The following is a 12,695-nucleotide window of genomic DNA, read 5'->3' on the forward strand; positions in this document are numbered from 1 at the left end:
ATCTATCATGTTGTACATTACATCGCTAGTACTTATTTATCTTATAAATAGAAGTTTCTACCTTTTGACTGCCTTCATCCAATGAACCCCCATCCTCACCCCCCCACCCCCAGAAAACACAGATCTGATCCCTTCTTCTGTGAGTTTGTTTGTTTTTGAAGTATAATTGACCTGTAACACTATATTAGTTCCTGGTACATAACATAGTGATTCTATATTTCTATAGATTTCAAAATGATCACCATGATAAATTTAGTTACCATGCATATATTCTTAAACTGCATCTTTATTTTTTTTTCTAAAAAAGGTGGTCACACGTTCAGAAGGAAGAGTTCATACACTTACTCTGCGGGATGTAAAGTTAGAGGATGCTGGAGAAGTCCAACTAGTAGCAAAAGATTTCAAAACGCAAGCCAACCTCTTCGTGAAAGGTAATCACATGGCTTATTTTTTAAAACATGTATAATGCAGAGGTTCATAAATAATGCCAACTCTCAACTATCTGTATATGGTAAGTACCACAGATCATTAAAATTCACCAAATATCAGAAAGTCTAATTTTACTTTTTGGCTTGACAAAATATTTCACAGACTACTAAAAAAAAAAAAAGCCAAAATTGGCTAGAATAGGTTTTACTTCCTTTTTCCATCCCCACTGTTTTTACTGCATTTCATAAACAGCTGGAGGGAGAATTATTATCAATAGGTATCTATCACTCTCTTAACCAAGAGTTGGCTATTATTTCCTTGATGTTTCATATTCTCTAAAAATGCTTTTCCTCTGTATATAAAAATAATGATGAAACATCATTATTAGACAAAAACATCTGAGTGGAATCAAAACTTACAAATGAAACTTAAAAACAGAAAAGCCCTCAAGATACGAGAGGAAAATTGAGGAGGTGCTGAAACTCTTGGAGAAAGAAAGGAGAAATACCTTGGCTAATTAGTATGATTCTTTCAGAACCCCCAGTTGAATTCACTAAGCCTCTTGAGGACCAGACGGTCGAAGAGGAAGCCACTGCGGTATTGGAGTGTGAAGTATCCCGAGAAAATGCTAAGGTGAAATGGTTCAAAAATGGGACAGAAATTCTCAAAAACAAGAAGTATGAAATTGTTGCTGATGGCAGGGTCAGGAAACTTATTATACACGGCTGCACCCCAGAGGATATTAAAACATACACTTGTGATGCTAAGGATTTTAAGACTTCCTGTAACCTGAACGTCGTGCGTAAGTATTCTTCTTACACAGCACTTTTCACTTGCAACTCTTTGATAACAACAACAACAAAAACCCCACTTTTTGCATGCCCTTCTTGGCCTAACCGCATTTCTTGGCAACTTACAGTATCGATACTGACGTAACATGATATTTTATGTGTTTAAAAAAAGAGAGAGAGGTCCTTCCACTACATCTGGTCTGAGAAAGGCAGAGTGATCACTTTTTGCTATGCTTCTCACTGAGTAGTGAGAGATGTGCTCTTTGTCTACATGGGGTAAGCCTACTGCAGGAATATCTCAATACAGATGAGGACAAATTGAATTTAAAAAGACAAGAGGGGTGTCATAAAAAAAAAAAGGAAAGGAAAGCAATTGCCACTTGGAAGGAAAATGAATTTTCAGGTATGAGGAACCACTAGAAAATGATCATGAAATTTCAGTCTGAATAGGAGCACACTAGAGGTCTGCTGTAATATGATAAAGCCCATTCACATAATGCTGTCTCTGAGAATAAGAATGAAAAGAAGATGGAAAGAAGCCTGTATCCTTTGAGTCCTATAAATGAAGAGAGTACTAATGGTTTTTAGCACTACTTCTTCCTCTGGTGGAAAATAAAACGTCTTTTTTCAGAATGCCACATGCTAGCTCATTTTTTTCATTCATTCATTCATTTGTCCAGCAATAATATTTTAGCGTCTTTCTTTTTGTGCAGTATTTGCTGTTGGTTTAGTTGCTTCCCATCTGTCAACAGCTCATAGTGGCTTTGATTGTGCTTCCATGCATCTTGGTCTGTTTTATTCTTTCCACTTTGTGGCTGCTCTGCTTTCGCTTATGACAGAATAGCTTCTTGGGTCTCCTTCTTCCCTTTGTTACCTACTTTATCTCTATTCTAAGAAGGCTCAGCAACAATGAGCATATCTTCAAGCCTATTAGCCAGCACTTGTGTCCCAGAATTTCATTGATCAAGAAAGGGCATCTTGGGAAGGACTCACGAGGAACCCTGAAAGAAGGAAGGGCATGTGGGCAGCTCTCCAATCCTATATATCCACCGACTTAATTCTGGAGATAAATGAAACCAGAGATTAAAAAAAAAAAATCACCCTTCCCTTCAAAGCATGTTGTTTTGTCACACTAATGGACTTTATACCTGACTTATACGTGACCTCTTTGAAGCTGACACACACCAAAAAAGCTGAATGTATGTGATTTCAATTGCAAACTCATGTCTCTTAGCCATAGACAAGACTGATTATAGATTTTCAAGCTGCACTGTCATTGAATTCTTCTAATTTCTCAAAGATTATGCTGCCTGCCTTAAATAAGATAATGATTCTTTGCTACTGGTGTTTCCTTTGACGGTATCAACTTTCAACTCTGGAGAAGTATCAATGAAGATTTTTCCTCCAGCTATCATTCAGAACTGAGCTGGCGATAGATAGATAGATAGATAGATAGATAGATAGATAGATAGATAAATAGGAAGAATTAGTTGGACATACATTATGCCACATAATTTTATGAAAACTAAAGAGATATGTAAAATGCAAAGTATCACAACTGAATGGCAGCTCCAAGTGATTTCCAAATCAGCTGTAGCCTGCTAATATGAAAAAGCCTGCAAAAGCACCATAGTGTGTCAGAGTGAATTTCTAGAAACCTCATTCTGAATTCTGATGACCTTCTCTTACAGCTGCTCATGTGGACTTCTTAAGACCACTCACCGATCTTCAAGTTAAAGAAAAAGAAATGGCTCGGTTTGAGTGTGAAATTTCCCGAGAAAATGCCAAGGTCTGTGATTGTGTGGTTGCTAACTTGTGTTTTCTGATCACTTTGTTTCCTTTTGGTCTGACCAAAATGAAAAAAACAAAAAAAATGAATCAAACCTCTCTGTAGTCATCTCTTTACTTTTAGATTAACGATTATTACTTTAGTGTGAGAGACATACTTGATTTAATTGTTCTCTTTTTAGTATTACTATTATTCATTTGCTATTACTTGAAAAACACTGGACTTGCAATCAGGAGATTTAGATATTATTAATTTGAACCATATGAAATTGATGTTTTCTTAGGTTAAAAACAATCAAATAAAAAAAACAACAATCAAATATCAGCAATCTCATATGTCTCAACTCAGTACTCCTGGTTGCCATTAACTACCATTGGCGAGTCAACTTTGAGTCCTGGAAAACAAAGGAGTTGGTCTGCATGAAATCCAAGGCCCTCTACGGCTCTAATACATGATCCCATTATTTTTAATAACTGGTAATAGTATCACAGCTGCTCATTTAATAATTGAAGCAGTTTGTTCTTGTTTTGGGGGGCTTGGTTATATTTACCACTTCAGTTCTTCTTCATAATGTAAAGTCTTATTGACTGCTTTTAGAAAAGCTTAGGATCATAGTTCCTCTTAAGGACACACGTGTGAAGGAACAACAGAACTGATAAAGCTATTTATTTATCTTAAATATAGGTTCAGTGGTTTAAAGATGGTGCTGAAATTAAAAAGGGCAAAAAATATGACATCATATCTAAGGGAGCAGTCCGCATTCTTGTCATCAACAAATGTCTAGTGGCTGATGAAGCAGAATATTCCTGTGAAGTAAGGACAGCGCGAACTTCCGGCATGCTGACAGTCCTGGGTAAGAATGAAGTCTTTCTTTGCAGGAGTATATGTGTTGGGAAAAATAAAATTTCCAGTTTAATTCAATGTTTTTTGCTTTTAATTCTTCTTGCAGAAGAAGAAGCTGTCTTTACAAAAAATCTTACCAACATTGAAGTCAGTGAAACAGACACTGTAAAACTGGTTTGTGAGGTCTCCAAGCCCGGAGCAGAAGTAATTTGGTACAAAGGGGATGAAGAGATCATTGAAACAGGAAGATATGAAACACTTACTGTTGGACGAAAGAGAACCCTGATCATTCAGAATGCTCACCTGGAAGACACTGGCAACTACAACTGCCGACTCCCAAGTTCTCGAACCGATGGCAAAGTCAAAGTTCATGGTATGAAAATTACAGTGAATACTATTGTATTTTAAGAAAATCATACTTGTTGCATGTAAGGTACAAATGCTTAATTTTTCAATATCTTGCAACTTTTTCTTTCCAGAACTTGCTGCTGAATTTATCTCAAAGCCTCAAAACATTGAAATACTTGAAGGAGAAAAGGCTGAGTTTGTCTGCTCTATATCAAAGGAAAGCTTTGCAGTCCAGTGGAAGAGAGATGATAAGACACTTGAATCTGGAGATAAATATGACATAATTGCTGATGGCAAAAAGAGGATCCTAGTTGTGAAAGATGCCACATTACAAGATATGGGCACTTATGTAGTCATGGTTGGGGCTGCCAGAGCAGCAGCTCACTTGACAGTAATTGGTAAGTTTGTTTGTGCTTCTTGGATTTACTTATATTTGCATCTGCCACATTAGTACTTCTTCATACTATAAAATCTTGTTGATTGCTTTCAGAAAAACTCAGGATCATAGTTCCTCTGAAGAACACCCGTGTGAAGGAACAACAAGAAGCTGTCTTTAACTGTGAGGTCAATACCGAAGGTGCCAAAGCCAAATGGTTCAGAAATGAAGAAGCCATATTTGATAGTTCAAAATACATTATTCTCCATAAAGACCTGGTCTACACCCTCAGAATTAGAGATGCACAATTAGATGATCAAGCCAACTATAATGTGTCTCTGACCAATCACAGAGGTGAAAATGTTAAGAGTGCAGCCAATCTAATCGTAGAAGGTAAGTCACTTATTTGACATTAGAGATTTAAAAAATCAATTTCTATTATGAAAACAATTAAAATCAACACTCTTCTTCTCCTTTCCAACAGAGGAAGACCTTAGGATCACTGAGCCTCTTAAAGATATTGAAACAATGGAGAAGAAATCTGTCACATTCTGGTGCAAGGTGAACCGTCTCAATGTAAGACTGAACTGGACCAAAAACGGAGAAGAGGTGGCTTTTGACAACCGTGTTTTGTACAGAATTGATAAATACAAGCACTCTCTAATCATTAAAGACTGTGGCTTCCCAGATGAAGGTGAATACATTGTCACTGCTGGACAAGATAAATCTGTTGCTGAACTTCTCATCATAGAAGCCCCTACAGAATTTGTGGAACACTTAGAAGACCAGACAGTCACTGAGTTTGACGAAGCTGTCTTCTCCTGCCAGCTCTCCAGAGAGAAAGCAAATGTAAAATGGTACAGAAACGGGAGAGAAATCAAAGAAGGCAAAAAGTACGTGAGAGCTTCTCAGTCTCTATTTCTGTAGCTATATATACAAGTTTGCCAATTTAGTGGTCATTATGCAAGCTAACCAATAATTCAATCTCTTCTTTTAGATACAAATTTGAAAAAGATGGCAGAATACATAGACTCATTATAAAAGACTGCAGGCTGGATGATGAATGTGAATATGCTTGTGGAGTAGAAGACAGGAGGTCTCGAGCTAGACTCTTTGTGGAAGGTACATATTAAGTGAAAGGACGATTTTTAATACTAGTATGTTTTTAAATGTTGTTAATCCCAATACAAACATGTTTGTATTTATTTCACATTTGCTTTTCAGAAATCCCTGTTGAGATCATCAGGCCTCCCCAAGACATCCTTGAAGCCCCTGGTACTGATGTTGTCTTTTTAGCTGAGCTCAACAAAGATAAGGTGGAAGTCCAGTGGCTAAAAAACAACATGATTATTGTCCAGGGTGACAAACACCAGATGATGAGTGAAGGAAAGATACACAGGCTACAGATTTGTGACATTAAGCCCCGTGACCAGGGTGAATACAGATTTATTGCCAAAGACAAAGAAGCCAGAGCTAAGCTTGAACTGGCAGGTAAGTCCCTTTCTTTTATTTTCAAACATCCTCACAATACCACAGATACTGGGAAGGTTTCAGATTTCACCGTTACTTAATGAGAAAATGTTTGTGAGAGCTTTTTATTCCTATTAAGCCTTGTCCACATGTTAACTATTCTAATTCCTCTTACCACCAAGTGTCCTGAGTAAGAGGAAATTGACAGCATTGCTCTTTACCTGCGATAACCTTGCACAGCTCCTGGCACGTGGCAGCTGTTCGTTAACTCCTAGATTTAACCTATTGCCCTGAGAGTCTTCCCAGCAAACCCAGACCTAGAGACAGCCCCATACTTTTCTACTTTCCAGATCCCTGTGGGGCCTCTTAGGTCTGTTCTCATCCTGACCCAAGCTTCCAAGACATCCTTAGAGGTTGGCATTTTGAAAGAGCCATTAATGTACCTCTTGTGCATAAGAACAAGTTTATCTAGTTTATCTTGAACTAAGTATGAGCTGCCTATTTTATATAAAAAAACAAAAAACCAAAAACATGTTCTGTGCACTATATTCAGGCCTCTGTTATTATTATTGGCAAAGAATGGAGATTTTTGTGGTTTCATATCATACTTAGTCCTCTATTCTTCAGAGTCTGATAATTTGCAAAATAAGCCGTGAGAACTCTAAGTCAGCTAGTGTTCTCTCCTGTAAAGTTACTGTGACACGTAACCAGTATTTGCTAACAAATGCATAGTAAAGAAGCTGTGGCATAGCTGGACTACAATAAATAACTCAAAAGCATTCACATATTATTTTTCTCACCAGCCGCACCTAAAATCAAGACAGCTGACCAAGACCTGGTGGTTGATGTTGGCCAGCCTCTGACCATGGTGGTGCCCTATGATGCCTACCCCAAAGCAGAAGCTGAGTGGTTTAAAGAAAATGAACCTCTATCTTCAAAAACTGTTGATACTACAGCTGAACAGACTTCTTTCAGAATTTTAGAAGCCAAGAAAGGAGACAAAGGAAGGTATAAAATTGTGCTTCAGAACAAACATGGAAAAGCAGAAGCATTCATCAATTTACAAGTTATTGGTAAGCCCTTGAGTCATTTGACTTTATCGGCAAAGCATAACTAAAAGCGTGATAACACACTAAAAAAAAAATGTATATGTGAATTCCAGATGTTCCTGGGCCAGTACGTAACTTAGAAGTGACAGAAACATTTGATGGTGAAGTGAGCCTCGCTTGGGAAGAACCATTAACTGATGGTGGAAGCAAAATCATAGGTTATGTTGTTGAAAGACGTGACATCAAGAGAAAGACCTGGGTTCTGGCCACTGACCGTGCAGAGAGTTGTGAGTTTACTGTCACTAGACTACAAAAAGGAGGAGTTGAGTACCTATTCCGTGTGAGCGCAAGAAATAGAGTCGGCACTGGTGAACCAGTAGAAACTGACAGTCCTGTAGAAGCAAGGAGTAAATATGGTAAGAAGAAGTTTTTAAGTAAATTGTAAACTAGCTTATCTTTGCTTTTATCCCTGAGATAACCTAAAGCCCGTGTTTTCTGGAAATCCAGATGTTCCAGGCCCTCCTTTGAATGTAACGGTCACTGATGTGAACAGATTTGGTGTCTCATTGACATGGGAACCACCAGAGTATGATGGAGGTGCCAAGATCACAAACTACGTCATTGAATTAAGGGACAAGACTTCTATCAGATGGGAAACTACCATGACAGTAAGAGCTGAAGACCTGTCTGCAACTGTCACTGATGTGGTGGAAGGACAGGAGTACAGTTTCCGGGTTAGGGCCCAAAACCGAATTGGAGTTGGAAAACCAAGTGCAGCCACACCCTTCACCAAAGTTGCTGATCCAATTGGTGAGTCCATCAAAAAAAGGGAAATAAGTACTCCGTTTAATCAAGAAATTAAGCTTATCGATTAAAATAAATCAAATTAAACAAGTTAATGAAAAGAACATCAGAAAAATTTGAACAAAATTGTAGAAATCCAGACTGAGCCTGCTTGTATCCAGTGAATATGGGGATGATAGAAATGATTACAGCATTATCTTAATAAGCTGTCACTGAATTAAATGGTATGCTCCAACTCTTTCTTCCAATCCAGAGAGACCAAGTCCTCCTGTGAACCTAAACTCCTCAGATCAGACTCAGTCATCAGTTCAGCTCACATGGGAACCTCCTCTGAAAGATGGAGGAGGCCCAATATTGGGCTATATAATAGAACGATGTGAAGAAGGAAAAGATGATTGGATTCGTTGCAATAAGAAACTTGTCCCTGAACTGACTTATAAGGTAGGGCATGTGTATCTAAAATAAATAGTCAGTAAATGATCATGGACTTAACTGTATATGTATTTTACAAATATTGATTCATAATTTTAGGTTACTGGATTACAAAAAGGAAATAAATATTTATATCGAGTATCTGCAGAAAATGAAGCTGGTGTTTCAGATCCATCTGAAATTCTTGGTCCTCTAACTGCTGATGATGCATTTGGTAAATGGATATTTTATTTTTAGATTTGGGAACAGCACATAGCTACTTTGGGGTACCAGGGATTTAAATACAGTACTGGGAACTCATTAAGTTTTCTTTTTGGTAGTTGAACCAACAATGGATTTAAGTGCATTTAAAGATGGCCTGGAAGTTATTGTGCCAAATCCTATCAAGATCCTGGTTCCAAGTACAGGCTATCCAAGGCCAACTGCTACCTGGTCTTTTGGAGATAAAGTACTAGAAGCAGGAGACCGTGTGAAAATGAAAACCCTATCTGCCTATGCTGAGCTTATCATTTCTCCAAGTGAACGTCCAGACAAGGGCATTTACATGCTGAAGTTAGAAAATCGTGTGAAAGCAATTTCTGGGGAGATTGATGTCAGTGTAATTGGTAAGGAACGAAACTTTTGTGATCTAAGGTGATTTGACAGTATTAACAAATATTGGTTCAAGCTATTAATGACTTCTGACTGCATTTTTTTTTTTCCAGCTCGCCCAAGTGCACCCAAAGAACTGAAATTCGGTGAGATAACCAAGGACTCAGTACTTTTGACTTGGGAACCACCAGATGATGATGGAGGAAGTCCATTAACCGGATATGTTGTTGAAAAGCGAGAAGTCAGCCGGAAAACATGGACTAAAGTGAGTTTTGAGCAGCAACTACAGAAAAGAGAGTGGGGGAAATCCCGGAATGTCGAGATGCCTTGCAAAGTTTTATGTTTTTACCTTTACCTTGCTGAAAAAGTACCTAAAACCTTTTAAAATGTATTGATGCTAATGCTTCCTGAGGCAGTTCAACCAAGATTTGGTGTAATTGCCTCATTTTGTGAGCCTTACCAGATTTTCAACTAGGTTTATTAAAAAATAAAACAAAATTTACCTACTCACCTGGTACCTGATAAGTATCCAATATGCCCTTTTAAGCTATAAGCCATTCTAAGGACACTAAGTACTTAACTCCCTGGTGGTCATACTTCTTCTCACTCCACTAGATTACCTTAGTTTGCCTAATCTGCCATTTTCTCTCCTCAGTTTATACCATTACTGTTTTTTACCTTGATTTATCATATTTCTAATAACCAAGCTGGTAGAAAGAATCAACACCTTATTTGTCGACTTTTTAATGTGTACAAACCATGAAGCAGTTCCACCTTACATTAGGCGTCAAATATTATTATGTCTTACTTTGCAATTTTTTCCTTAATATGAAATTAACGTAATAATAATCCTTAGCATTCAAAACAACTTCCCATTTGTAACCCTGCTCATGGTAAAAATATTTTGACTTAGGCAGAGTTTTTGGAAAGCAGTTTATTAACTGTATTGCTTTGTCCCAGGTTATAGACTCTGTGACCAACCTAGAATTCACAGTTACTGATCTTGTTCAAGGAAAGGAATATTTATTTAAAGTCTGTGCTCGTAACAAGTGTGGCCCTGGAGAACCTGCATATGTTGATGAACCTGTAAATATGTCAGCTCCTGCAAGTGAGTACATTCTTGATATTTTCTTACCTAGCCTCTTGTTACCTGTTTTTGCTTTTATTTTTATTTATGTATGTATGTATTTATTTGGCCGTGCCACGCAGCTTGTGGGATCTTAGTTCCCCGACCAGGGATCGAACCCATGTCCCCTGCACTGGAAGCACAGAGTCCTAACCACTGTACCACCAGGGAATGCCCACCTGTTTTTGCTTTTAGACCTGGAGTTGAAGTTATGGGGGAAAGACACAGGTTGGCAGTATGGAGATTTCATAGATGGCCTAGCTAAGACTGACTCTCTCTTTAAAATGCTATAGCGGTACCTGACCCACCAGAGAATGTTAAGTGGAGAGATCGAACAGCCAAGAGCATCTTCCTAACATGGGATCCACCTAAACATGATGGTGGTTCACGCATCAAAGGATATATAGTTGAAAAATGTCCACGTGGTTCTGATCGATGGGTCGCTTGTGGAGACCCAGTTGCAGAAACAAAGTAAGTTTTTAAATTATTTGGCACAAAAGTAAATATTTACTCTTACTAAAATGGGCTTTCTTTTGGGAAATCTAAATGTTAAGTTTAGAACTTCCTTGGTGTGCCTGTCTGATTTTTAAAAGTGCTGCTGAACTTACCCTTTAATCAAGGTTTTCATTAGTTAAAATGTTGAAGCAATCCAGAATTAAAGGATAGTGTTATACCAGGAGTATGAATTTTGGAAATATTATGAATACTACACAATGGAACAGATTAAATGCATTAAGTAAAATATCCTATTTTGTTTTCTGACAGAATGGAAGTAACAGGTCTTGAAGAAGGCCAGTGGTATGCCTATCGCGTGAAGGCCTTGAATAGGCTAGGAGCTAGCAAACCAAGCAAACCCACAGAAGAAATCCAGGCTGTGGACACACATGGTACTTACTTTTGGTTTTTGCTTTATCAGTCAGACTTTTGACTTTAATTCTGCCCAAACTTGGTAACATCGTAAATAATCTTTTCCAATTCAGAGGCTCCAGAAGTTTTCCTCGACGTGAAGCTCCTTGCGGGTCTCACTGTAAAAGCGGGAACTAAGATTGAACTTCCTGCCACTGTAACTGGCAAACCTGAACCTAAAGTAACCTGGACAAAGGCCGATATGCTTCTGAAGCAGGACAAAAGAATCACCATTGAAAACGTTCCTAAAAAATCCACAGTGACGATCGTGGATAGTAAGAGAAGTGACAGTGGCACATACATTGTCGAGGCCATGAACGTCTGTGGTCGGGCCACTGCTGTGGTAGAAGTGAACGTCTTAGGTAAGGGAGGCTCTCGTTTTAAAAATGGGCAAACTCGTTCCAGCTACTTTTGAAAATAAAACATATTAAACAAATGCTTTTCTCTGAGTGTGTAATGTCATCCACAGATAAACCTGGACCCCCAGCTGCTTTAGACATCATGGAAGTGACCAACGAGTCATGTCTTCTCACATGGAACCCACCACGCGATGATGGCGGATCTAAAATCACAAACTATGTCGTGGAGAGAAGAGCGACCGACAGTGATATGTGGCACAAGCTCTCGTCAACTGTCAAGGATACAAAGTTCAAGGCAACCAAATTAACACCCAATAAAGAATACCTCTTCAGAGTTGCTGCAGAAAACATGTACGGTGTTGGTGAGCCAGTTCAGGCCACTCCAATAACGGCCAAATATCAGTTTGGTAAGTTTCTCATTAATCAGGTGGCTAAAAAAAAAAAAAAAAAAAAAAAGATATTTGTGTCAAAGTTGGATTTAGGTGTCATATTTATATACAGGACATATAACACATATGATTATCCTGTCTATAGATCCACCTGGACCTCCAACTCGCCTAGAACCTTCTGACATCACTAAGGATGCAGTGACCCTCACATGGTGTGAGCCAGATGATGACGGTGGCAGCCCCATCACGGGTTACTGGGTTGAAAGATTAGATCCTGATACTGATAAATGGGTTAGATGCAATAAGATGCCAATAAAGGATACAACATACAGGTACGCCCAAGCTCTCCATCAAGATGTCAAAAAAAGCAGTGTATATAAATTTTCATTCTTTAGCATTCCTTTTGATTATACCTGATTATATATTACTATAAAATTTTAAATTATTTTTACTTATCTTTTCTATTACCACATAATTTCCAAAATGGTATAAATTCCATTGAAGGGCCCATTTCTTAATTTCTTACCATAAAATATAAACTGTCTGGAAGTTCCAAAGTGTTTGGTCCTCTAGTATATTATGGTAATGATTATTATTACAGATATTATAATTAGATTGGCACAAGTGACCAAATCTAAAGTGTGTGACAGTTAAAAGGCAATTTTTAATTTATATTGAAATATTTCAGTTAAATATCCAAACCAGTTTTTCACAATTTAAATAAATTAGCTTCTTCTATGTGAAATAAACAGAGGTTTCTCCTTCTTATTGTGGTATTCAACTCACACTTTGTTCCTAATTCAGAGTGAAAGGTCTCACCAATAAGAAAAAATACAGATTCCGTGTGTTGGCTGAAAATCTTGCTGGACCTGGAAAACCAAGCAGATCAACTGAGCCAATCTTAATAAAGGATCCCATAGGTATTATTCATATATTTTCTGTGATTACTTTGAAGCTTATATTAATTCCTTTTGACAAACCTCAATAATGATT

The 12,695-nt window shown here is 37.8% G+C and overlaps 1 protein-coding gene across 1 annotated transcript in view; it reads left to right on the top strand.

Moving 5' to 3' along the window:
• The window catches only part of LOC308621301 (titin), a 299,757-nt gene that overhangs the window by 198,455 nt on the left and 88,607 nt on the right, over window positions 1-12,695 (top strand). Inside the window, exons 203-226 of the mRNA XM_081241746.1 lie at window positions 308-431; window positions 965-1,231; window positions 2,912-3,009; window positions 3,694-3,862; window positions 3,959-4,225; window positions 4,332-4,598; window positions 4,691-4,969; window positions 5,061-5,469; window positions 5,574-5,698; window positions 5,801-6,067; window positions 6,850-7,119; window positions 7,209-7,511; window positions 7,603-7,905; window positions 8,153-8,340; window positions 8,431-8,545; window positions 8,652-8,936; window positions 9,036-9,187; window positions 9,883-10,030; window positions 10,342-10,519; window positions 10,814-10,935; window positions 11,029-11,316; window positions 11,424-11,720; window positions 11,848-12,034; window positions 12,507-12,622. Coding sequence (XP_081097872.1) covers window positions 308-431; window positions 965-1,231; window positions 2,912-3,009; window positions 3,694-3,862; window positions 3,959-4,225; window positions 4,332-4,598; window positions 4,691-4,969; window positions 5,061-5,469; window positions 5,574-5,698; window positions 5,801-6,067; window positions 6,850-7,119; window positions 7,209-7,511; window positions 7,603-7,905; window positions 8,153-8,340; window positions 8,431-8,545; window positions 8,652-8,936; window positions 9,036-9,187; window positions 9,883-10,030; window positions 10,342-10,519; window positions 10,814-10,935; window positions 11,029-11,316; window positions 11,424-11,720; window positions 11,848-12,034; window positions 12,507-12,622 — 5,224 coding nt within the window. The remainder of the gene's footprint in view (window positions 1-307; window positions 432-964; window positions 1,232-2,911; window positions 3,010-3,693; window positions 3,863-3,958; window positions 4,226-4,331; window positions 4,599-4,690; window positions 4,970-5,060; window positions 5,470-5,573; window positions 5,699-5,800; window positions 6,068-6,849; window positions 7,120-7,208; window positions 7,512-7,602; window positions 7,906-8,152; window positions 8,341-8,430; window positions 8,546-8,651; window positions 8,937-9,035; window positions 9,188-9,882; window positions 10,031-10,341; window positions 10,520-10,813; window positions 10,936-11,028; window positions 11,317-11,423; window positions 11,721-11,847; window positions 12,035-12,506; window positions 12,623-12,695) is intronic.

This window comes from Mesoplodon bidens (genome assembly GCF_964165515.1).
Source record: "Mesoplodon bidens genome assembly, chromosome: 8".
Lineage (NCBI taxonomy): Eukaryota > Metazoa > Chordata > Mammalia > Artiodactyla > Ziphiidae > Mesoplodon > Mesoplodon bidens.